At 32.4% G+C, this 27,247-nt stretch overlaps 1 protein-coding gene across 2 annotated transcripts in view; it reads left to right on the top strand.

Moving 5' to 3' along the window:
• The window catches only part of AFTPH (aftiphilin), an 85,510-nt gene extending 58,939 nt beyond the window's left edge, over positions 1–26,571 (top strand). Inside the window, exons 7-10 of one of the 2 annotated variants that reach the window (XM_074287049.1) lie at positions 8,884–8,944; positions 10,556–10,639; positions 14,038–14,161; positions 25,344–26,571. In XM_074287049.1, coding sequence (XP_074143150.1) covers positions 8,884–8,944; positions 10,556–10,639; positions 14,038–14,161; positions 25,344–25,488 — 414 coding nt within the window. In that variant the 3' untranslated portion in view covers positions 25,489–26,571. The remainder of the gene's footprint in view (positions 1–8,883; positions 8,945–10,555; positions 10,640–14,037; positions 14,162–25,343) is intronic. The other variant, XM_074287050.1, reaches the window with a different exon arrangement.
• Positions 26,572–27,247: the final 676 nt, after the last annotated feature.

Consider the following 27,247-nt stretch of genomic DNA (forward strand, 5'->3'; position numbering starts at 1 on the left):
CCAGTTTTCATTTCTTAGTTTGCAGACCAGACCATTGCCATCTTTTCACTTCATGGGCACTGTGAGCTACAAAGGCCAAAGTGGCTTTACACATGTGGATGGGATTCCCAGTGATTGCATGTGCATGAAGCTCAGAGTATCTACTGCAGAGGATCCATAGCTTTGGGTTGGTAGCATGGGAAGTGGTTTAAGCAAAACCTTTTAATTATCTTCTGGGTTGGACTTCTTTTTTGTCTCAGCACTTGAGGCAGCAAAACAAAGGTGGGGCCTGACTCTTGAGCAGTCCCAGTTTGACAGATACCCAATTTTCTCTCCCCAAGGATCAGCGCCCCCTTGTGGCCCTTTAGCTCTCCAACACCCCAGTCTTATTTCCCTAGGGTGAAAATACACCCCACCTCTTACCCTTTCCCCGAAAGTCTCCGGAAACTTTTCCTTTGCTGAACCCTAAATCGGTTCCTCAATATCTTTAAATTTTCTTCTGAATTGAAGGCATGCATCCAGGAAAAAAAAAAAAAACATGATAAGCTGACATGACTTTGGAAATGAGACAATGCAGACTGGGGGTAGGAGATTGTCTTGGCTTAAGACAGGGCATATATCTACCCCTCATAATACAAATACTGAGGGAGAGGGAAGCAAAACTGATTCACCCATTGACAGGAGGGGACTCTGGAGCACAATTTCTTTCTCCTCACAACCACTTCTTCCTCCAGTTGACCCTAGAAATGCTTGTTTTGTTTACTTATTTTTTTCATGATACAAATGCTTAATTTTCATGAACCACATAACTTTCATGGATATAATTAAATATTAAGTTAACTTTGTTACATAATTAATTCTTAACCCTAAATGTAAACTAAATATGCAGTATTCTGTACTAGGTATTGGAGGACATAAAAAGAAAATTATCTTTGTTCATAGGGGGCTCACAGAAGTGATTTACACCTTTCTACGGCATATTCCATCCATTTGTTCATCAGTTTCTAAATATAGTGTTTTGAGGGCCTGGATCATACCTTGTTAGAATTTTCTGATATCTAGCACCTACCACACAGATAGTGTGATAGAAAAATAAATATTTTCCTATCTCACGGGTATAAAACCTAATCTATTTATACTTATTCAGTCTTTGTACCACTTTATTCAAATAGTATGATTAGCTGCTCTTCACCTGAAAGACCATAAGGAAGGCACATTGATCCTGGAATTGTATCATCGATGTGAAGCTCCCCCAACAGTACAGATTGAAACCTATCCATGCTTTTTCTTCATTTATGACTTTTGTTCATTTTCTCCACAGGGGATTTGCCCATCATACTGAATGCTTTTTCTCTAGATCTTTTCACATTTCAAGTCTATCATTTGGACCATGCAGCCTCTCTATTATCCCTGTACTCACTTTATGACAAACCTACCACTTTTTCTTGTATTCATATTTCTTATGTTTTATGCCATTGGTAGCTTTGCATTGGTAATATATTGCTATCTACTGATAAGTCCCACATATCAGTATTGTGTACCAATTTTGTCTTTTAGATAATCTGAAACTTTAATCATTCAGAAAGTAATGTTCCGTGATAAATCATAGCTATACAAAGTAATTAAAAGATTAATGTCATTAAAAATCTTAAGGATATTCAAAGTACTGGGCAGTTTCTCCAAAGTAATCTAGCCCTCTCTTTTCCTATTCATTTCTGGTCTTGGCTGTCTGTGTTTAATGCTTTTCCAAGGTATATTTATCGATGGGTTCCCTCATTGTGTTTTCTTTATAACTGCATATCATAGTTTGGACAGTAGATATTATTTTATTCATTTGGCTTTTCCTATGTGGATTGGGTAGATTTTTCTACAGTTTTTTGTTTTGTTTTGTTTTTTAATATTTTCACCTTAATCATTTCTGGATGTAGCATTCTTCACTTTAACTAAGCCCTTCTTTCCAACAAAGAAGGGTTAAGCAAAAAATAACAAAGATAGTGAATAAATCAAATATAAAAGCACATCCTCTTCTCTACCAAGAAAAAGAAAGTACAAATCATTTGCTGTAGCCAAGCTTGGCTGGCTTTATCTTAATACTTTTTGTTTACATTATTATAGATTTTCTTTTAGTTCTGCTTCTACCATTTCAAATGGCTCTTCCCATGTTTCTCTGGCTTCCTTACATTCTTAATGCACAATAATATTGCATAATAGTCACATAACACACTTGGTCATTTGATAGGCCATTCCCCAGTTAACAGATACCCACTTTGTTTCTAGTTCTTTATTTACACACACACACACACACACACACACACACACACACACACACACACACACACACACACATTGCTACTATGAATATTTTGGTATATAGTAGAACTTTCTTTTAATGTCCTCCAGGGTATAGGCTCACTAATAAGATCAATACTTTAGTTACTTTACTCACATAATTCTGAATTGTTTTGCAGAGCAGCTCTATTAACTCTATTAATGAGCCTCTCAATCCATATCTTTCCAATATGGACATGTTGCCAGTTTTTTGTCACCATTGTAAATTTATAGCAAAGTTGGTTTAATTTGCATTTCTTAAGTTATTGTTCATTTGGAGCATATTTTCATATGGTTATTGGTAGTTCTTTACATATCCTTAAACTATTTAAGAGGATTGATACTTGATTGTGTATACGATGTCCCAAGAGTCTTAACACACATATACTTGCCCAAATAAACCTAATTTATTTGAAATTGTTCCCCAGTTTTCTCAGTAGATCTTGTCAAATAGGGAATATATTCCATAATCCATTTTCTCCGTGGCTTTATCAAATCCTGGGCTACTGACTGGGTTTTTAAAAATTATTACTATTTCTAATTATCATTTCTAGATTGTTCCACAGACAAGATTTACCTCTCTGTATTTTAAACAGTACCAAAGTGTGGTAATGCTGTGCCCATTCCATTCTTGTTTTTTTCCTCTGTTATTTTCCTAGAGATTCTGGACTTTGTTGTTCCTAAATAATGTTATTGTTATTTTGTCTTGCTGGATAAATAGAATTTATATATATGTATATATGAATATATAGATAAAGTTTTAATTTAAAATTTTTATTTTGGTATGACCCAACCATGAGCACTGAGCATCTCTGCAATTTGTTTTCTTGTTTTCTTTTATTTTGTTGGAGAATGTTTTCTAACTATATTTATATTTGCATTTCTCTGTGTATCTTTCTAGGCTATTTCATAGATAATATATGTGTTTTGTAGTTGTTTTAGATGAAATTTCATATCTTTTTCTCTTGTTATTTGTGAGTACTTTCTTTATAGAAGTGCTGGGTATTTTTTAAATTTATTTTCTATCTTATTTTATTGAAGTTACAAATCATCTCATTCTCTTCACTGATTCTTTGGAGATGTCTAAACAACCATATTATTTACATATGGGGTAATTTTTGCCTTCTTATTGTCAATATTTTCTTATACTATATATACCCTTATATTATATTTCTAAAACATTGTCAAGTAACAGGAGCAGAGGTAACTTTGTTTTACCAAACTGTTTTAAGCAATTATAGATCTCATGTAGAATATTCTTAGATGATTTTAGATATAACCTATTCATTTTCCTCACCTAAGTATCTATGTGTAGCTTATTCTTTTGAGAAATCACTGTGAAAAAACCTTTTTTCCATTATGTATAAATCTAAATCATTAACCTAATACGATTTCACTAGCAACTTACCCCTATACTTGGAAACAACTTTGCTTTTTTTTTTTTTCCTCTACAACTTTATAAAAGCTCTTTAATTTCTTTAAAATGGACATAATATTACTTATTACCTACCTCACAGGATGATTATAAGTAATAAAGAAGGTAGCGTATGTGAATGTGTTTCATAAATTACAAAGTACTGCATAAATCTAAGTCATAATCCTATCAATATGCATTTATGGCAAATTAAGCAGAAATAAATAGGATAATATTTAATAGATTACATAAAAATAGATAATGTTTCTTAAGCTATTTGATACTATTTAACAAATATATAGCCCTTTATGGGGTTTTTTAAATTTCTTTACATATATTATCTAGGCAGCTAGCTGGCACAGTGGATGGAATTAGAACAACCTGGGTTCAAATGCAGCCTCAGACACTTTGTATATCTCTGGGCAAGTAATTTAACCCCAATTGCCTTGCCAAAAATAGAAAAAAAGATACCATATAGTATCATCTAATTATCACATCAGCTTTTGTTAAGAATGAAAAACTGTTTTTGCATAAATGAGAGTGTGGCTTCAGAAAGTTTAAATAACTTGTCCAGAGTCACAGAAGTAGTAAGTTGTGAAGCAAGGGGCAGCAGATTATAAATTCTAGTAATATTTACTTTTATGACTACAAGCATTTTACGTAGTTTTCTTTCTATGAAGAAAGTACTATGAGTAATATTAGAGCCAGAAAAATGGATCAGTTGCCTTGCCACAGAGCTAGTAAATACATGTCAAAACCAGTTATTCCCTAGAAGACAGGTCTCCTGTTTGACTCTTTAACGCATGTAATTGAAAAAAAATTTGGGATTATATGAATCAGAAGCATTAAATGATAAGTGTTATAAAAGTGCTGTCTCTCTCTACTTGATATCATCAACTAGGAGTTAGGAAAAATAAAAATAAAAAATGATTAAAGAATTAGCAAACATTTCCTACAAAGAAAAGCTAAAATTACATGGCCTGTTAAAGATGCTATTTAATCATACTTTCTAGGTTCACAAGAAATTATACCTAAACAAGTAAAATGTTTAGGCCTTAACGGGCCCTTAAAAACAGTAAAGCAGAGTCTAAAAGAAATGGTGGCTTTTCATGGCTGGAGATATTTAAGATACAGGGTGTGACTATAAAGTAATGAGACTGGTGTTTGTGTTCAGGATCAGTCTCATTACTTTATAGTCATGCCTTGTATATGCTCATCCTTCACACTGAGACTGCTGTGTTCTAATTGGAGGTGGGATTCCGTGAAGTAAATGACTTAGAGATAATCGATGTTCATTCGGTAACTGATCTTTTGAGATAATTTATAATTCTAAGACAAAAGTATTCATCTATGATTTCATGATTAGAGCACCATTTTTTTTTTTGTCAGTTTTGAGGTTCTTTTTTAAGCACTCAAACCTTTGTCTACAGTGAATGCCACATAATCTTCCCCATTTTTAGCCTCTTTCTTAAATTTTTTTTTTTTTAATTTCCTACTTCATCTTAAGTTGTTTAGGCTAAATTTTGTATTTAGAAAAAGAATTTTTTTTTTAATCCTCATGTGCTTTGTTCTTTCACTATTTGTCCAAAAGTTGGACATACAATGTACTTTCCAAGTCATACAGTATACTTTCTTTTGTTAAATATTTTGATATACAAGTACAGAATTAATAAATTCATTAATAAGGACTTTGGGTACTATTGTGGATTGTGATCATCTATTAAGAGTAAGAGTTTTGAACTTCAAACTTTCTGTTTTTAAAAATGACCAAGATTGTAGAAAACATAAAGATATATAATTCATGCTATGTGAGAGATTCATATATTTATAATAAGAAGTGAATATTGTTAACAATATCACAATTTAAATTTGTAGTGATTGACAGGTATAATATGCATGCTAAAAGATTTTTGTGTAGGAATATTAGTCCATGTGATCTTTAGTCTGACACAAATATGACAACAGAACTGGAAAACTTTAAGGACTTGCTTTCCCAACACATACTAAGGTATGCGAATGAGATCAGACCATCTCATTCATGTTTTACTTCCTGTCACTATTAACTAATCAGTAACTTTGAGAGGCAATAGTGCATAGTGAAGAAAGTACTGGACATTGGGTCAAGAAGACATGGGTTTGAGTCCTACTTGGTATATTCTAGGTCACATTTTAAAACTATGTGCTCCTTGAGATGACCCCTTTGGACTCAGTGAATTTCAGGTCTTTTTAGCTCTAAATCTATAATCCTCTGATCATATAAGTATCTTTTTTTTTTTTTTTTTTTTTTTTTTTTTATCCTATAACTTTCAAATTTGACTGAATTAAATCTTGTAATTACATGGTTTATCTTTTGAGATAAAGGATTTTTTTCCATTCAGATATGGGTAACGTCTATGTTTATCTCCTCCATTGAGACATTGCACTTTGACTTAAACTCCTAAAACATATGACCATTCTCTTTGTCTGAATCTGATAAAAATCAACAAGAGTTTGTCATTGCTTTTTGGTGCCTCCAATAATTTAATTTGAGAAGAGAGTGTATATCTCATAATGAGTGTATAGTCTACTCCACCTTTATAAAACTCACTTCTAACATTGACTGTCTTTGCCTTTTGTCCTACATTACATTGTTACCCAAATTCATAGGAAAAGTTACAGATTGTTAATGAGAAAGTTATGGCTGAAATCATACATTTCTTAAATTTTTATTGTAGTGTTTCTTCCACCTTTTGCTTCAACCATATTTTCTTCAGCAGCTTGCTGCGAAGCAGTTGCTGAGGAGTCAGTCCTCTTGTTCAACTTGTTCATGATTTTTTGGTAGATAGATTTTTTTTTTTTTTTAGCACTCATATCACGCCATCATTATTGGCAACTTTAGCTATGACTACATAAGAGCGAACATCTGAAAGAAAAACTAAAATACTTAGCCAGTCCTTTATTACTCTAAAATGTCTAGATATTTAGCATAATATAGCCAATACAATTTTTTTTTTTAACCTTTCATCTGGATGTGAAGTAAGTTATATATTTATATACCTATGAGGTAATTGAGACTCAGGGAAGTTTTAAGACTTACCTGTATTGATACAGCTAATAAATGTCAGAAGCAAGGTCTTTCTGGCTCTTGTCAAATCCAGTGTTCTTTGCACTACACATACCACTCTCTGGATGATGTGGCATCCCTTTTATATATTATTTGATTTGTTATATATTGAATTTGACTTAATTTTTAAATTGAATGGGAGGGCATATATGGCCTAAATTTCATGTCCAAAAGATCATAGGAGGTTTGTTGAATGCTTTAGTTTTGTTTTTAGGTGACTTAATAGACATTATAAAACAATATACATAATAAGAAAAATAGGCTTTTTTAAAAATACAGAATTTTTAGTGGTAGTGCATTTTTCATTTCAGTTAACATTGTTGCCTCACAAATTTGTTGAAGCATTATTGATTCATATCTGTATCCTGCTTATCCAGGCAGTTATATAATAATAACTAGGAACACAGATTTGATTTTACTAAATGTATGCATAAATACACATACTACATGCATACATGTATGTACATATAATGGTACTACTATATACTGAGATATATGTGTGGTGTGGGTGGGTGTGTATATACAAAAATAAAACATTGCAAAAATACAAAAAAATTACAATGCTTGGTCCCCTTTCCAGAATGGGGTCTTGGTATTTATTCTATGAGACATCTAGGTGGACTCAGTAGATAGAGTGCTAGGCCTGGATTCAGGAAGACCTCAAACACTTATTACTAGCTCTCTGATAAGTCATTTAACCTCTGCCTCAAGTTTCTTATCTGTCAAAAGGGAATAAATAAATAGTATCTCTTCCCCTGCCCCAGGTTGTTGTAATGATCAAATGGGATATTAGTAAAGTGCTTTGCAAATCTTTTTAAAAAAAAAAAAAAAAAAGTATTAAAATGATAGCTATTGTTGTTATCTTATTATTAAAAACATTCCTAGGAAATTTTCTCTCACCAAAGTGAGAGCCTGGTGAAATAACAGCTCATTTTTACTAGTTCACATGAACTTCAGATTGTCAGTTTCTCTACAAATTTTTTATTCCAGGTATGCTTATATAATATCTTTTTGTTGTTACTTGACACCCATTTTATGCCTCATTTCTGCTTGTATTTTATTTCCACAATTTAATTTGGGATGTTTTATGGAAGTTAAGAAATTTAAAAGCATGGATTATTCAAGAAATTTGGAGGAATATTTTTGTTTCTAAATGTTGTCTTTAATACATGTCACTTAAAATTATAGATACTAAAACCTGAAAAGTTACTTTTCCTAGTTTTGGAGCAGAATCTTTGATTAATTTTTATAGAATCAGACAATATTCTAAATTCACAGAGTAGATTTAGATTCCTTAAAATTGTACATTAATACTAGGTTTGCTAAGCTATCACATTTTTGAAAAAAGAAAAATTATTGCCCACTTAGTAACTATTTTCAGGTTTCTTTTTCTCCCACTAAAAGAGATGATAACAGGTAAATATTAGAAATTAAGTAACCTTAAAAACTTTAAGTTCCTGTCTATCATTTTCCACCTTTGGCTTTAAAAGTCTTATCAATTATCAAAATTTTCTTCCTTAGAGGAGAAGTGGAAAATGTGAAAATTAAAGCAGAAAAATTATCTTTCAGCCAACTCTTTGTATGGGTGAGGAAACAAAGGATCATAGAGGATGAATGACTTGCCCAAGGTCATATAACTTATTACTAGGAGAGAAGGACTACCTGTTCTGCTTCCCAGTACGGTTCCAGCTAAGAAGGTTTTAGTAACTAATTCTTGGACAATGTTTTAAGGTTTTATAGCATATATTTATTATGTATAATTCACAGGTATTAACTAAATTTGACCTTTAATGAAAATATATCTTTTACTAGAAGTTTTTATCCATTTATGACCATTTAACAAGAAGTTTAAGACTTGGTTGAGAAGATTGTAATGTGACCTGAGATTCATCCATAATTATTCCTTTAGTAAAATGAAGTTTTATGAGATATTCTAATCTTTTTATGCTATTTAGATTAAAAAAAAAAACTTTTTAAATATCTTAAATTACTATAATCTGGATTGATAAATTTTTGTTTATTTTATTTATTTATTTATTTTTTTGGTTTCCAACTCTAGGAATCTCTACCACCTGTCCAGTTTGACTGGAGTAGCAGTGGCCTTACTAACCCTTTAGATGGTACGTCTCTCCGTAGAGCCTCTAGCACAAGAGCTAGAGTTAAGAAAGCTACAAAGTTCAGACAAACTTCTCTCTGCTGATTTTTTTTTTTTTAACATAATTCCTTATTCCTATCTTTGGAAATTCAGGCTTTCCTTCTAATTGGTAGTTTCTCCCAGAAAAGCATCCATTAATAGTCATGATATAATATCACAGTGTATCTAGTAAGAATTAGATAAAGTTTTATTTTTTAATTACTAGAAGTACTACATTGAAATTTTAGGTAATTCTGAGCATTCTCTAAGTAACTAAATGGTATTGTCTCTTGAAATATTTAACTTGGAAAAATATTTTCCTGTTGAGCTTCTTTTTATGGGGGAGAGAAGATAAATGCAAAATAACAGTGAATAAAGGTATTTCAAAGCACAGTTGTTTAGCCAAAAGCAGTTTGCAAATGGTGCGGGGGTTTTTTTTTTGTTTTTGTTTTTTTTTTTTTTTTTTTTTTGATTCAAAAGTTTTTGGATATATTCATGTTTTTTAAAATACCAGTATTAAAGTGGAAAATGTGATTTGATGATTGTTTTCTAAATTCAGTTTATTTTAGTGTTCAAAATTATTAATAAGTAATTAATGTCAGCAATTCAAATTTTGCCCATGTCATTGGTATTAGTTATGACTTCTAAAAATGCTGGCAAAAGAAACTAGTTATCCTTGTGATTTAGAGGGTTGAAAGGAGGTTAAAAACATAGAAAGTTAAAGGAAGTTTTCTTTTTTATAATAAAACTTAGGTTATAATAAAAATAATGATTCTTCATTATACTGTTTAAATAAAGGTTAAATCTTTTTTTTTTTTTTCTTTTAATCACTTTCATAGTCACTCATGATAATAGTGGTGCAAAAATACCTCAATTATAGCAGATTGGATACCTTAGTGATGAAGGAAAGCCTGGATGGACTTTTTTTGCTGTTGTCTAGTGTCTGATTACTTCAGTCAAATCATCATGCTCTCTCTTAACAAACAATTTCTTTAAAAATGTGTATCTCATTTCTGATTACTGTTTCAGAGTTAAAGGGGAACAGTACAAGTTGAAGTTATACATAACAGGATAGGGCAGTTGTGGTATCCAAGACCACATAGAATATTTCAAACTAAGATAATATATTGATCTGTAGCCTGAAACTGGCAAGTAAATTTATCAGATTTTTAAATCACTAAATCAGCATTACTAACTTTGGAAGACTGGTTTGGGCATGTACAATGATGAATTTATGATGTACTGAATTATAGTATTGTTTCCCTTTAACAGGCAGGCTTACCTGGGTCGTTCTGATATGGTTCCATTTTTTTTTTAATTGAAATAAATCTTTTCTTTCTAACTACAAAAATGCTAGTGTTTAATTACTTGCATTGTACATGAGAAAGTGTACATTGACTTAAGTTGTTACTGTCTTTAGATATAACAAACTAATTCTGTAAGCATTGTTTTCATAATTGATTTTTAAATTGTATAATGAATACTAATTATAACTTGCATGTTCAAGTGTGTGTCTTACCCCTTTTTACACATAACCCCTCCTCCCTTGGCTTACCTTCTGTATGGCTGCCTACCACCACGGTCACTGAATTCCAAGCTAGTGGAGGTTCCACTCTCCTGAACCTTGATTTCTTTGGGCCCGTGGATGACAGTAGCTCTAGCAGCACCACCACCATCCCAGGTCAGCAGAGTGTTCAAACCACAACTGTGATCTAACTTGTTACTAATAGCATGATCATGGCACTTGACTTTCCTATAAGCAAGGAAAATATTTTATTGTATTTTTCTATGATATCTTTCTGGTGCTTTTTTTTTTTTTTTTTCTTTCATCTGTCTTCTGTTACTCTGCAGTACCAAGTTACAAGTACCTTAATTTGAAGTATTTTTAAGGGCAAAGTGTAATGTTATAAGGCTTGACGATAGCTCTTAGGAATCAAAAGTTTAATCTTCTTAGTGATTCAGTGTGTGAAAAATACCCCCCACCACTTATGAAAAATGGGAGACTTTGTATGCTGATCTTTAAAGCACATTCTATAAAGCCATTTTTTTTAAAAATCTAAGTACAATTGTATATGCATCTTTTACATTGTAGTACCTGTGATTACAGTGTTATTGCAAATTCTGGCATTCACATAATTAAATGTATTTTGGTGCTGCTAATGTAGAATTAGGTTCCAAAACATTAGAGCCTGTTGTTTAGTCAAATAGTTGATCTAATAGATCTCTATTAGAGTTTTTATGTAGTTATTTCTTAAATAGCAGGTTTGCTGTTACATCCGAAGAAAAGTATTATTATAAAATTGTAGAAAGATAGTTGCCTATTGGACATGAAAAGCTAGAAACCAAGAAAATATATTGGAAAATGCCTGTAAAAGGGATGTTCAGCTCTGCTAAAGTTCAGTCCATTGACTAAAGGACTAATGTATTTTGTCATTTTCTAACTAAATAAAAGATGAACATTGTAATGATGTTTTATGGTTACATTTTCTTTGAGATATTTTGACAAAATTTCTGTTACCTCAACTTGTGGTTTGGTTGTCCTACTAACTGGTCACAGGGCAGCCTTGGTGACCCAAACCCACTAATCCCCTTTGATACCACTCTCCAGGCCACCCTAGCTGTTGGCATATTTTAATTTTGTCCTGCTCCCAAGAGATGCTTCAGAACTGACATCACCCTCTTCCCAGTCGAAGAGAAGTTTTAAGAAATGGGGAAGACCCAAGAAGGGTGTCTGAGGTGTGACCCAATGTTTTTCCTGGCCCCCAGTATTTGCTCACTCATTAGTGGAACCTTATTGCTGCCAACTGGTACAATGACCATACCCTGGAATTCAGGTGATTCTTTACTGTTTTCATTTGCTTTTAAGATTTTGCAAGCTTGTGAAAACCAACAGTGTTTGTTTCAAAATGATTTGTCATTCATTTGAATTACTTCTAAATGCATTGCTTCAATGAACTTGCCAATTAGCTGTTGGAGGACACCCGATAAATTGGCAATCATGCATTTAATTTCATTGATTACAAGGGAAAGATGCAACAACTTATGCAACTTCCTTGGAATGAAATGAGCTCCCTTAAGTTTTCTCATAATTCCATTTTATAATTAAAAAGAGCTCACTTTTTTCTTTTGAATTCCTAATAAATTTTAAAATAAAAATTATAATCCAAACTTATTTAAAAATCATCCATAAGAGCAAAATAAAAGGAACTTAAAAAGATATAGAAGTGACATGATAAACCCAGCTTAATGTCTAGTGCTGCGAGCCAAAAGAATATACTTTAGGGCAGACTTAACTATCTCATAACTGTAATAATGGAAGTGCATTTTAACACAGTTAAAATAGCATACTTTGCTTTTTACCTATTTTTATACTTTCAGTATTTCATAAATATGCTAGCTGCTGTATGAAGTTGATAACCCATTTAAATCTTGTTTTGGCTTACTTTATTGCTGTTGGGTTTTTATTCAAAATTTGTCATCAAGCAACAGTTATAAACACCTTCCCTGGTAGGTCATTTCACCACTTGCCTGCATCTTTTTCTGACTTGTTTCTGGGAAAGTCATTTTGTCTTAGCTTGCAATTATTTTTTTGTGTAAAACTTATGTAGGAGGTTGGCATAGAATTTGGTGGGCTAACTTGAGTTATTTACAGGCCTCATTAAGGTTCTGCTGAAAATTCTACAAATTATTCTCTATATCTATCTATATGGTATTTGAGTTTTGAGAAATAACCATACTGGTTTAATTGTTTTGACAGTAAAGCAGCCAATTTTACTTTTATTAAACCTGTCAAAATGAGCCAAGCTTTCTCTCACACCTTTCTGTTGCCAGTCAGGATATAATTTTTCCATAAAACAGCATCGTACTGCATTGAGCATTAACTTAGATTCCAAAGTAACTCAAAATTTAACCTTTAAAAAGAAAATTTTCTCTATCCATCTCTCATCCATAATTTTAACATTCTAACTGTAATCCTAAATAAATACGGAATTGTATAGGAATAGATCAATCATGTATTTTGAAATAATATGCCATATACCTTAATGGGATTCCAAAAACTTGTGAAAGTTCTAGTATTTTCTATAGCCTTCCTCCCTTATTGGAAGTGGAAAATGTGGGGCTTGCTGCTTTTTTGCTTGTTTGGGTTCTGTGAACATCTGAGATCTATTTTTTTTTTAAAGTTTGCTGATCTATATTAAAAATCAGACTTAAATACAGTGTTGTTCACTAAGAAAGGACTTCCAAAATGCATATTACATTAACAGGAATTTATGAATGAGTCAAAAGGACAAAGACATTTCACATTGAACCAGTAAAAAAATTATCTTTTAATTGTAATCATACTTTCAAAAATTACCACCACAACTTACAGCTGAGACAAAGGATTAATAAAGGCAAGAGCAACAATCACTGAAGCAGTTAATAAAGGTCAATTCTGAATGCTACCAATAGTAACTAATTATTTTTACAAATAAATCCTTTTTAGGGATCATTATTTACTGTCAGACGATGTGTCTTTTAATCAGTCACATTTATATATAAGCATTTATTACGTACCTTCTGTGTTCCAGAGCACTATGCTAAGTGTACAAAAAATAGTTTCACATTCTAATATAAACAGATAAAATTATTTCCCTGAATATAAGTTCAGCTTACTTACATCTGAATATTATAATTTGTAGGTTGAGATTTGATTTCTGTCTCTCTACCTCAAAAAAAAAAAAAAAAAAAAAAAAAAAGATTTAAGAGGACCTTAGCTTTAAATTGTATATTATAAATCATATATAGAATATTACAATTTTGAGGGCATCTCTTTTATGATTTGGCAGTTTTTTTAATCTACTTTTTTAAAATTATTCTTATAAAATCTTTTATATCCAGATAGGCACAAAAGTAAAAATTTCTTTCATTAAGAATGAATGTTATAATGAGAAATGTAATAGTATAATATTCTGGAAATAATTTATGGTGATTATAAATTACTCAGATGTTTACAGAATTAATCCTTTTGCATTTTGGGTTGTGGCTGATTGACAGATTTTCATCCTGCCATCACTGACTATCATTTTATACTATAAGGTGTGGATCCAGAGTTGTATGAGTTGACAACTTCAAAATTGGAAACCACCAACTCAAGCATAAAAGTGACTGATGCGTTTGCGAGACTCATGTCCACAGTAGAGAAAACAAGCACATCTACCAGGTAAATTTCAGTAACCAACTAAACATCTTGAAGATAAGAATTTTTTATTGCAAATCTTAAGTATTAACCACTTAGATTCCGTGTTAAACTAAGCAAATCTGAAATGAAAAGATATGGAAAGTCCATTATTTTAAGAAACTGAATTACTATTTTAAGATAACAGTTTGTATGGAGATTATCTAGTAGGTAAAAATGCATTAAATGCTGTGGATTAGGAATATTGAATAAATTCTTTCAAGTAGTTTATAATCTAGTTAAATGATAATGGTTCATCTCTTTTTACAATGGAATGAAAGATTATAGTAAGGTTATTTAATTAATATTTGTGAACTTCTTTTGAACTTGTCAATACTGACTTCTCCAAATTTGGACATCCAGTGTTTCTCCCACCTCCCTATACCTACCTAAGTACTGTGTGTCAAACTAGACTTGGAAATACTATTTTTCATTCCTGTTTGCCTGCCCCCAAGTTCATCTGAACTTTGCCCTTATAACCTTTTTTTTACCTGACTGAAACAAGTAAAATCCAGCTTTCCTAGATACTTCCAAAAGATGCTATTATGAAACCCAGTTGGTTTTGGAATAGGGGAAATTTTTTTCTTTTCTCTTGATTTCATGGAAACTCTGAGGGTCATGGATTTTGGAAAAAGCAGAACCCTAGGAAAGTATCTACTAAATTATTGTAAAATATTTTGTTGGTCCCTTAAACCACATTGTATATTCGTATTCAAACCAAAACTAAACAAGTTATCTGTTTGTCTATGAAAGAAAATATTATAGCAGAAATAATCATGTTTAATTTTTTATATTGACAGTGCTACAAAAGATTAATGATTTATCAACGTTATTCAAAGGGAAATGTTTATCTTCCATCTCCTGTTAACCCTTCCTATCAAGTGTTAATTAAGGCATTTGTTTTTGAAGGAGTACATTCTACTTGCATATCAAATCCTAAGTTTCCTATTTACAACAAACTTTTTTCATTTGTTTTTTAAGTCATCAGAAAATAGTCATAAAAACTTTTCTCATATATATCTGTCTCTAAATTTTGGCAAGCAGTCACATTGCCAATCATAATTTTACTTACCATGGAGTATAATCATTTTTAGATTTTTAGCTATGCTGTTAATACTTGCTAAGGACACTCTTTCAACTCTACCCAGGTTGAATTTTTAAACTATACATTATTTTTTCCTAGATTCTCTATTTCACTAGTAATCATTTTTATCAGACTTGTGCTCTTTGGCAGGATGTTTAAGGGAGATATGTAGAATTAATAAAAAATCTGTATCAAATGAAACTAGTGAAAGCTGGATTTTTTTTTGTTAAACTTTTAGAATCTTTTCATTGTTATTTTATCCAAATAATTACTAGAATTTTGATTAATGTTCTTTTCCTAATTATTTTGTCCAATTAACGATAACGATTTGGAAAATTTTGAAATTGCCAGTGATGAAAGTTTATTCTTTGAACCATTAGGAGGAGCTCTAAACCTCATGATTGACTTGCCTTATTTTAGCTTTTCAAAATAGCTACTGAACACTGAGTACTATATGTTAGAAAACTTTCCAAACTTTATCACTTTAAAAACTTCCATTCGTGTTTTCCCATTCTTTAGTATGTTTTGGGATTGAGTTGGCAAAAAGTTTCAGGGTGTTTCCTATAATCATTCTTACAGCTGTATTTAGTTCTTTAGCATATATTGAACTTTTTAAACAAAAAAAAACCAAGCCTCAATAGCCCAGTATTTCTAGGTTTCAGGAATTAAGTATTAGTTGCAAACCATATGAGTAAATGAAAGATAGAAATTTAAGTGCCAGTGCACTTGCCCCAAGCCACCATACCTGGGTCACAAAGGGGACCCAGGATAAATCCAAGCCCCCTGTAGAAATACAATGCACAATGACAGTTCCAGTCTCCTCATTTTCCAGAGGCAAGTTATATAGGTAATAACTAACACTTTTATAGCATAATTAATTTCTTCTCATTTGAGCCTCAGAACAAACCTCTGAGATTAGGAAAACTGAATTAAAAGTTCCAGATTTAGAGTTGAAATTGGCCTATCATATTTAACCCTGGAAGAGGTTAGGTGACTTGCCCAGAGTCACACAGCTCGAACGTGCCTAAGGTGGGATTTAAACCTTAGTCTTTCTGATTTCAAGTCTAGCTCTATAAGTACTATGTCTAAGACTGACTGGAACAAATGATGCTTGAAAGAAAACATTTTAATTTTTAATCAGTGATTTTTTTTTAAGTAGCATTTTTAATTAATTAATTTAATTGATTTTTACACAAATTTTATGCATAGGTAATTTTCCAGCATTGACAATTGCAAAACCTTTGTTTCAACTTTTCCCCTCCTCCCCACCCCTTCCCCCAGATGGCAGGTTGACCAATACATGTTATATATGTTAAAGTATAAGTTAAATACAATATAGGTATACATGTCCAAACAGTTGTTTTGCTGTACAAAGAGAATTGGACTTTGAAACAGTATACAATTAACCTGTGAAGAAAATCAGAAATATAGGCAGACAAAAATATAGGGATTGGGAATTCTATGTAGTGGTTCATAGTCAACTTTAATCAGTGATTCTTTTAAAATTGCCTGTTTGATAATAGCCAAGGGAGTTTTAAAGAAAAATGCATGAGTAATTTTATACCTTAAATTTTTACTTGGACTCAAACCTTATTCTGGTCATTAATCATCCTTGAAATTAAAAGACAGTTAAAGAAATTAAGTCTTAATCAGATAGTATTAGAAACTTTACAATATAACGATTTTTGTAAAAGAAGTAAGCCCAGAATTTCACATTTTCTTTATAAATTTCCACAGACCTCTACCATTAAATTCTACAATTAAGTGTAGAATATAATTAAATATGACCGAAAGGATTTATTTACCCCAATAGTTGGGTAGATTGAGAAAGAGACAGAAAGATTAATGGGAACTTTCATTGACAATAAGCTTAGAGATTTGAAAGGTTTCATTAGCCTCAGTGAAAGTAATTTATTCAGAAATTTCACCCCCAACCAAAAATTAAACTCGAAATACAAAAATTAAAAGGAGAAATCAATAAAATTGAAAGTAAAAAAACTATTGAATTAATAAATAAAACCAAGAGTTGGTTTTATGAAAAAGCCAATAAAATAGATAAACCTTTGGTAAATTTGATCAAAAAAAAGAAAGAGGAAAATCAAATTGATAGTCTTACAAATGAAAAGGGGGATCTTTCCACCAATGAAGAGGAAATTAGAGAAATAATAAGGAGTTACTTTGCCCAACTTTATGCCAATAAATTTGATAACTTAAGTGAAATGGATGACTTTCTCCAAAAATATAGGCTCCCTAGATTAACAGAGGAGGAGATAAATTGCTTAAATAGTCCCATTTCAGAAAAAGAAATAGAACAAGCTATTAATCAACTCCCCAGGAAAAAATCCCCAGGGCCAGATGGATTCACATGTGAATTCTACCAAACATTTAAAGAACAATTAGCCCCAATGTTATATAAATTATTTGAAAAAATAGGGGATGAAGGAGTCCTACCAAACTCCTTTTATGACACAGACATGGTACTGATACCTAAACCTGGTAGATCGAAAACTGAGAAAGAAAATTATAGACCAATCTCCTTAATGAATATTGATGCTAAAATCTTAAATAAGATATTAGCAAAAAGACTTCAGAAAATCATCTCCAAGATAATACACTATGATCAAGTAGGATTTATTCCAGGAATGCAGGGCTGGTTTAATATTAGGAAAACTATTAATATAATTGACCATATTAATAATCAAATTAATAAGAACCATATGATCATCTCAATAGATGCAGAAAAAGAAATTTCATATGAATATTAGAGATATTATTCCTAATGACATACAAGCTACATGACTTAGAGATCTATATGCAAACTTTTTTTTCCCAAATCGAACTAGTCATCTTATAAAGCAGAAAGATCTACACCTAGTTGGAATTTTTGGAAGGAATTGCCTAAGCTTTAACTCTAAACTAAAATAGGCAGTGATTATGAGCATATTTCTGAATGTGTTACTTTTTTCATATCTACTGGAAAAAAAAGGCTGGGAGCACAAATGTTAATTTTATTCTAGTGTTCTGTGATATGAAAATGTTGATTAAACATCTCAAATATTAACCTTCATCAAAGATAGCTCCTATTTTTCCTACAATTTAAAAAAAAATATATCCATGATCTTCATAATGACTCAGCACCTGCATTTACTGGTTTGAAACATTTTTGAAGAAAAAAAAAGAAGCCAATATTAATGCTAGAATAACAAGGTGTATAGTGTGGTGTTATCTAAGATTTAAATGAACTGCTATACAATTACAACTTAAATTGTACTGTATAATTCTGTAATGCCCTATCTCAATCATAGAAATAATCTCAAAATTATTTACTTAAAACCTAAGAATCTCTCTATCCTAGAACTGCCAGAGTTTGGTGCCATATATCCTGTGGGATCTCAAGTAAAACTGCATATTAATTTTCACATATATTCTTGGATATGTGGACATTGCCAGTCATTGTAACTGAGAATATCCTAATGGTGGTTGCTAGACACACGGAAGCAGATGGCACATGGACACATGGACACAGTGTCCATATGTGTGGGTGGTGAATTTTGTTTGCCGCTCTGTCCTTATACTTAGAGTTGGCTGAAAACTTTTACCTTAAAATGTCTACTTTCTTTTTTGATTGCTGCACTGCCTTCCCAGGTCAAGTCTGTGACATGCTCTGAGTCATTCTTATATTCTTCCTTGAAGTATCATTTACTCCTATTTGTATTCTGCATTTCAGCTCATTCTAAAAGCTATGTGAACGTTTTCTTATCTGTTCACCAGACAAGACTCACCCAATAAACGAAATTATGAGAAAAATTGGTTCAAACCTTTTTATTCATAGCTGTAGTGAAGTTATTATGCTGTTACAGTTCTATCTACATATGTCCAAGTTGAGTAAATTCTGAGAACAAAAATAAACTTAAAATCTGCTACCAATAAATAGAATGAGCATAAGGTCAAGTTAGTAGGCATTTATTAAACACTTACTATGTGCCAGGCCTTGTTCTCAGCACTGGAAATAAAAATAAAAGCCCCACAAAAGAGCCTCCTTTCAAGAAGTTTACATTCTGATAGGGGAAGATGATACATAAAAGGAAGCTGAAGGAGGTGAAGAGGGAGGTATTCAATTTACCATGAGTGCATGGTGGAAAAAATCTGAATAACCAAATCAGGAGTATATCTGGAAAGAAATGAAGAGAGATGGCCTAAGCTTTTTCTTTAAAATAGAGGGTCTGAAAGGAACCAGCCAATCCAAGGAAGGAGCCACAAGAGTCGAAGATATACTGTGAAAAGTCCAGAGGGGAGTGAACTTTCAGGGCAAAGAAGTTTCTAGAAAAAATCTGGAGAGTTAGGAGTGTGTCCTAGAAAGGAATGAATAATAGCTTACTGAAAATATGATCCTTAAACACATGTACTTGGTTTTTTAGGCAGCCCTTCCTTTCAACTTATTTATACATCATATTTCAGAAGTATGAATATAAATCAGTTGTTTGGAACTTGATACCATTTTCCCATTCCAATAAATGTTATACATGGTTAGGTTCCTACTTAGCCTTATAAGATTGTTTAGCCTATATCATGTGAAGTATAGTAAATTCTGATGTTCTAGAGATAGCTTCTTCCCCCCCCTCCCCCATTTAAAAAATATTTATAATCTTTATTTTGGCTCAGAGAGAGAGAGAGATGTTATCAATCACTTGGATAAAGGCATAAATGCAGTATTTATCAGATTTGCAGGTAAGACATAACTGAGAAGGATAGTACTACACTGGATGATAAGATTCTGAATCCACAATATATGCTGGCTTAATTATTAGAAGGAACAAATCTCATAAGTTAATGTGAAAACACAACTCCTGTACTTGAGAGGCTGATTTTTGGAAACTAAGTACAATGTGGAACAGGCATGGCAACAACTTAGCCAGAAATGCTGGGGAGTACAGCCAACAGTAGTATGAAGATGCTGAGACCTATCAGCCCCATCTGAGGATAGACATCAATGAGTACATGAGCATCCCAAAGAGAAGAACTAGAATGATGTCTGAAGAACGGCAGCTGTATGGGAGAAAATTTGCTTGGCTTGACCACCCAGACCCAGAAGTTGCATTTAAAGTCCTGATTCCCAGCTTAGCTCCTGAAGATATCCTCACTGTTTCCATAGCTTAGCATCCCATTTCCTATATCTCTGCCTTAGTACAAACTGTGCTACCTATATGGAATGGATAGCCTCCTCACCTTCACTTCTCATTTGAAATTGGCTACAGGAGATCTTTGCCAATCCCCATCATTGTAAGTGCTCCCTCTGTTCTTCTCGAGTTATGGTGCATGTGTTTATCTGCCAACATCTTTCAGCCACTTTACCCATCATTGTGCCTAACACTAACAGGCACTAAGTGCCTGTTGGATTGGATTGAGAGGCAAATTTATATTTGATCTTAAGGCAGAATTTCCTAACAATCAGAATGAGTTGATTAATGCAGTAGTAAGAGTTTCCCACATAACCATGCCCCCTCCCCTCAGAAGGTCTTCATGTAAAGATTGAATGACAACTTTTTAGATATGTTAAAAGAGAAATTATTTAGATAAAGATTGATTGAACTGGTAGCCTTCTAGGAAGATCCCTTACAACTCAGGAATTCTGTGATTATAGCTTTCCCCGCCCCTGTGAATCTAGCTTTTGGGATGCCAAGAGCACATCTTTCCCTACATACCATCCCTGCCATTATTCCAGCAAGAAGCCTTTTTTCCTTTTCCTCCCTTCCCTAGTCCCAAATCATATATCCTGCAAAGGGGATTCAATTCCCAGATTCTTTAGAAGGTAGGTCTTTCTTATTGTATTTTTTTTTTATTCTGAACTTAACAAGAAACATAAAACTAGCATTTTCATATATACCTTTTGGAATAGAAGAAAAAGATTGCATATGAAATTCCCTATCTTATCAAAGTTGCATTTCTTTTTAAGTATTTAATAAATTCATCATTTAGCTTCCAAAGCTATCTTTGTCTGGGATTGCTTTTGGTCTTCCTTCTGTCCTTTTTGTATTTTTAAAATTTGTTTGCTCATCCCTGATTTCCTTTTCCCTTTCACCTCTACAGTTAAAAGGAAATTAAAGAAACAAAAACCCACGTAATGATTTGAATTGTCAAGAAAAATAAATTTTCACATGCACTTTGAGTCTATTCCCTCTTTAGCCAGAGATTGTACATGCTTCATCATCAATCCTCTGAAATCACAATTAGTTGCCATATTGATCAGAGTACATTCAAAATTTTTCTCTTTACATTATCGTTGCTAGGTTTTAAATTGTTTTCCTGGTTCTGCTTATTTCACTCTGCATCAAGTTTCTCAGAAAATATCTCCATCATTTCTTACAGAGCAATACTATTTATTCAATTTTAGGTTCACATAATGTAATTAGTTCTGCCATGTGGGGAGGGTGGGGTGGAGTGCTTAATGTTCAGCAAAGTTGTATTAGCAATGGAAACATTATGAGTATGGGACTTTGGCAAGTTGAAAATGTATAAATACAAAATTAAATTTGTATATTTGAAGTACAATATTACAGATCCAGGATGGTTGACAGGTGCAATTAGATGTGAGATTGCCTAGTTTAAAAAAAACATTTTTTTGAAGTAAAGTAAAATTTAGGGAAGATAAATAATTCTTGCTCTCTTGGGCCTCTCTCTCATTTTATCTGAGTAGAAGCTTGAGATGGTGCCCCATCTTCTTTAGACTTAGAGCTGCTGATTTCAAATGAAGTACCCAAGTGCTTATAGTTCTCCTTTCATCCCTTCATTTGTTACTGTTATGTGGTTATTGGTTGGGGCGGGGGTGGGGTGAGGAGAGGTTCTGCTTTACAGAGGTATGTCTAGTCTTTTTTGTCTACCTGTGATCATCATAGTCCTTGTATATGTCACTGTAATCAAAAAGGCATTTGCTTTTTGATGTTTGTTATTCTCTTATCTTTGTATTAACTTTAATTTATTTAAATCACCTTGTACCTAACCTCCCAAAGTCATGCCTCATAGTAAAGGATAAAAAGGGGGGGGGGGGGAAGGAACTGCTGAACATTTGCTTTTTAGCAAAACTAACCAACACATCAATTAAATCTGATATTTTATGCTGTATTTTGCAACAGTAGACACCCAGCTTCACAAAGAGAGGGAAATGAATTTTCATATTTATTCTTTGGGGCCCAATTTGGTCGTTATAATTTCACATTTAATTTTGATAATTGTTTTATTTATATTTTGTAATCCTGTCTATTTTTTAACTTTGTACCAGCCATAAATGTTCCTGTGCTGTCTGTATTCTTCACAGTCATTATTTCTTAGAAATACAGTAATATTTCATTTCATTCAGATAACAATTTATTTAGCTATTTGGCCTCTACTTTATTTCAACAAGATCCATTTCTGAAATATAGCATTGATCAAAATACTTGAAATTCAGAACTGAATTTCCATCATACAGAAAAGCCTTATAAGAAAATACTTATTTTGAATGAAGTGTTCTTTATAGCCTGCTTTCATATCACTCAAAAAAAAAATATATATATATATATCTCCTGGTTCTGATAAAGATCTGTTTGTTATATGTTCTTTTTTTGGAGGGGGGGGAGATCCACAGTGAAAAAATATTTTTACTGGCATAATATTGATTCACTTTGATTTTCTATTTCTTTTCACTTAAAGTCATGTTTATTGAACTACCATATGAGGAATTTTTATCTAGAGAAGATAATCCCAAACATATAATTTTCATCTTATGTTTTGAGCCAGTTAATAAAAAAAGAGATCTTATAATGACGTTAGGATTTTAACAGTAGTATCATAACTGACATTGATAGCTGTCATTTATTAAACATCAACTCCTTACAATGAGAATTAAGCATATATATATAACATTAACTTCAGCTAAGGTTTATTTTATTGCATTGATCTTTAAAGAAATGATGTATATATTGTATGTTATACACATAAACACCTTGTTTTCTTCATTTTGGGAGCAACAGAGTATGTGTTAATTTATATTTTCATTTAGCATAATCTTCCATTTATATATATTTCATTCACAGAAGTACTTTTAAGTATTAAAAAATAGTATTTCAGAACTCTAGAATTTTCATTTAGCATAATCTTCCATTTATATATATTTCATTCACAGAAGTACTTTTAAGTATTAAAAAATAGTATTTCAGAACTCTAGAGTTTATAACCAAATTATTTTATAATAAATTTAACTTAACTATTTTATTTAAAATAAAATGCTTAAATTTTGTAATAAGAAATTAAATGTTTAAATAGTAAAAAAAAAAAAAAAAAAGAAGACCTCTGTCCTCAAAAAGAATAAAATAAACCCATACAAATAAAATAAAACCTGAGGATAGATCTTAGCCAGAGATTTTGGAGAACCTGAATTTATTGACCAAAATTAGGTCACCACCTGCTCAGTGCCAAGAACTTTGAAAAAACTCAACAATGAAACTTTGTTTTCAATTCTTTTTCTTTTACAGTTTCTAAGTAGCCTTGTGTCATGTCAGCTTTTAAAATGATAACAGATTAAACATATATACTATAAGCCATATGCTTTTTCTTGACATCTTAAAATGTAATACTTCCTGGCACCTCCAAGTAATTGTTCAACATGAAGACTTTTAGAGAAAATGGTAGGGGAATAGATGATCCTGAGGCAAAAATACTTTTTTTTTTCCTTCCTCTCATCCCTGTTCCTCTTTCTCTCCCTCCAGGTGGAGCAGTCCATTCAAACATAGCTAATCATAGGGATCTGCAAAACTTTGGATATATCTCATATATCTCATTCTTTTCTCACTACAATAGGAGCTCAGTTCAATAGTTTATTTATTGATGTAGTTCCCAGTGTCTTTGATGATAGCTTGCACTTTTATTTCACCTTTTGGCCCTAAAAATCTGGTGTTGACTTTTCTACTCACCCTACAAAGCCTTTTGGTTTTATGTTAAATTAAGGAGAAATGAAGTGATATGGAAGGATCAAGTTTAGGTGTAGTGAACTACAATTGTTTTGTTTTACATGTACTTCTCCTATCCTCATCTCACCCTCCCCAAATTCAAGGAGTAAATAATAAATTATTTGGCAGAAAAAAATTGATTAGCCATTAGGTGATAATTACCTTGGTTCCCAATTTTCTTTTTCAACCAAAGAAATATCATCCTTCATTTAAAATCAGAAACTTTGGGAGCAAAACAAATACATATATACATACATAAAGAAGGATCCTCCTGCAAATATCCTTTAATACAATTAGTATCGCGAAATACCCTGAAGATTGGATTACAACAAAATGCTCTTACTGAGCTACTTTTGAAGATCATTTAGAATTTCCTGTGGTGCTGGCAGCTTCAGCTCACTGACATGTAAAGCATTGGTCCTTTGTCTATATGCCTCTAGTACAAGCTCCTGGTCTCCTGTTGATCATAACCTGTAAAACCCTGTATGGTTTCATCCCTGGTTACCTTAGAGACTGCCTTTCTCCCTCTGCTCTTTGAGCATCCTCAACAGAAGAAATCATCCTCAGTGCTGCTGCTAATGGGCTTTCTCTCTGAATCCCAAAGGGACAAAGTCTGGGTGTTTTTACATAGAGGACTTTGTCTTTTTCTGGAATTCCCTGATGAAAACCAACAAAGCCCTAGGTTGAAATTTCTTGCAAGGATTCAGGCCAGAAACATTTTATCCTATGTTGTTTTATATTTTCATAGAGAGTAAGGAAAGTCCTGTTAGGCAAAGTGGATTTGTTACTTCAGGTTTATTGTCCTTTAGTAACATTTTTTTATTTGAAAAATTATAAGCTGTTTTCAAAAGTGAAAACTGTATATTTATTACTTAGAAGAATAATTGTGCTTGCAGTAGCACTTGACAAAGGAAGAGGCTTGAAAAAGCTGCCTTGTGTTGAGCCAAATGCAAGTCAGAACTGGAGATGGACAGAAAACATAGGTGACGAGTAGGAGTAACATGCACTTAAGTCCTTTGTGGGTTGTTCGTTCATACAATGGAGCAGATTTTTCATTTTGACAACAAAATGATTACCATTTTTCTTTTTCTTTGATAAACAGGAAGCCTAAAAGAGAAGAGCGGCTGAGTGAAGAGGCCGCCAAGGTGATTGCTAGCCTTCCCGACCTAACTTTTATGCACGCTAAGGTGTTGATGTTCCCAGCTACACTGACACCTTCCACAAGCTGTCACGAGAAGGCTGACTGATAAGTGATGTGAATTGGACAGTTTCTATTGATTTCCTTCCTTCCTTCCTTCCTTCCTTCCTTCCTTCCTTCCTTCCTTCCTTCCTTCCTTCCTTCCTTCCTTTCCCTTCCCACCACCAAAAGCATACTTGCTTTAATTTTAAAAAAAATAAAAACAAAAAACAAATTTCAAGTTCAGCTGATTTGTTGGTAAGCAGCACTAGAAAGATATACATAGTAATGTATATTTATTTACATACTGAAGTCCTAAATTTATATTAGAAAATGTAAATAATTGGGGGTGAACATTTTTGAAGATTTATTCTTTTTGTGTTGCTGGGGTGTATACATTTATGTCTTTGTGAAATACACTGGTGGTGTCCTTCTTACAAAACTTTGAAAATTTAAAAAAAAAATCTTCACTGTCTGTGAAATCCCCTTCAGGTGTTTTTCAAATTGCATTGAATGTCCTCTTAATTTTGTCTAACACATTGAATTACTTTTGCTATTACAAATGAGCTCCAAAGGTCACTGTTTATTTTATTTTATTTTATTTTGTATGTGGTGGGTTTGGTTCAGATCTTAAATTTAAAAAAAAAAAAAAAAAAAAAGGCTGTTGCTGAAGATTTGGGGCTATTTTTTAATCTTTTTCAATCTGGCATATTACTGTACGGCCTTTTATAAGGTACTTTCATCAGTTGCTATTCTGTTAATAGGGATGGATCATTGTCAGAACTTGATTGGAAGGGGTTGTATTAGGAAAAAATTGTGTCTGCTTTAATCAGTTTGATTTGGAGAAGGACCAAAATCATATGAATGTCTTGCAATGAAACTTACCTGTTACTGATTTTTTTTGTTCTATTATACCACTATTTTGTTTGAGGATTTTGCACAGTGTAAAATGACATAATCATAGATTGCTATGGTTTAGGCTGTATATACAGTAAAAGACTATGGGTTGTCAATGTTTGGGGAAATTCCTATGGAAAAAAAAGAGAGATGTAGAAGAACCTCTAACAAGGTTAATATGCATGTCCCAGGTCTTTTGAGATTTAAGTGTGTAAATTTCCTTTTAGCTTATACAGAAATAAAATAATTTAAAAGATGTATAGTCTGGTGTTTCTTTGGGGAGGAGGGCTGCTATCAGTTCCATTTTGTGTTTTAAGAGCAAAGTTTAGGAGCTTTGTGGGGGGGAGGGGTGCTTTGATAATAAAGCTCTGTTTAGTTTCTGAACCAAACAGCCCGTCAAAACTGATGAGGCTTCTGCTGTTCTAAAAACTAGAAGAGAATTTGATTCTGGCCCCTGAGAATTGGATCATAGCTGAACTGTGCTGACATGTGACCTTATGACATAAAACTAATAATCACAGTGGTGCCCTGTGATACGGTTTCAGCTAAGTATATTGACAGTGCCACAGTGAAGTAGTAAAACGCTGGTTTGGTTTTTCCCGAACAAGACAGACAGAGTATCAAGTCAAAGAGTGACAAATTCCTCCAAAGTAATTTTTAAATCTTAAACTATAAGATTTTGATTCAGTCATTTATTAACCAAAGCCTTTTATTGTAGTTGTGCCTTTGGGAATTGTTCCTAACTCTTTAAAAAAAACTATTTAAACTATTTTAAAAAGTAATATTTTAAATTTAATTTGTAACAATTCCACACTGTTGAAAATCTTACGAAATCATGGCACTTTTGGAAGAAACAGCCAAATGCTCATCCATGGTATCAAAGGCTTGAACCCAAATCTTATGAGGTTCTATATTCACATCTGATGATATAC

Source organism: Sminthopsis crassicaudata, chromosome 2, assembly GCF_048593235.1.
Source record: "Sminthopsis crassicaudata isolate SCR6 chromosome 2, ASM4859323v1, whole genome shotgun sequence".
Taxonomy (NCBI): domain Eukaryota; kingdom Metazoa; phylum Chordata; class Mammalia; order Dasyuromorphia; family Dasyuridae; genus Sminthopsis; species Sminthopsis crassicaudata.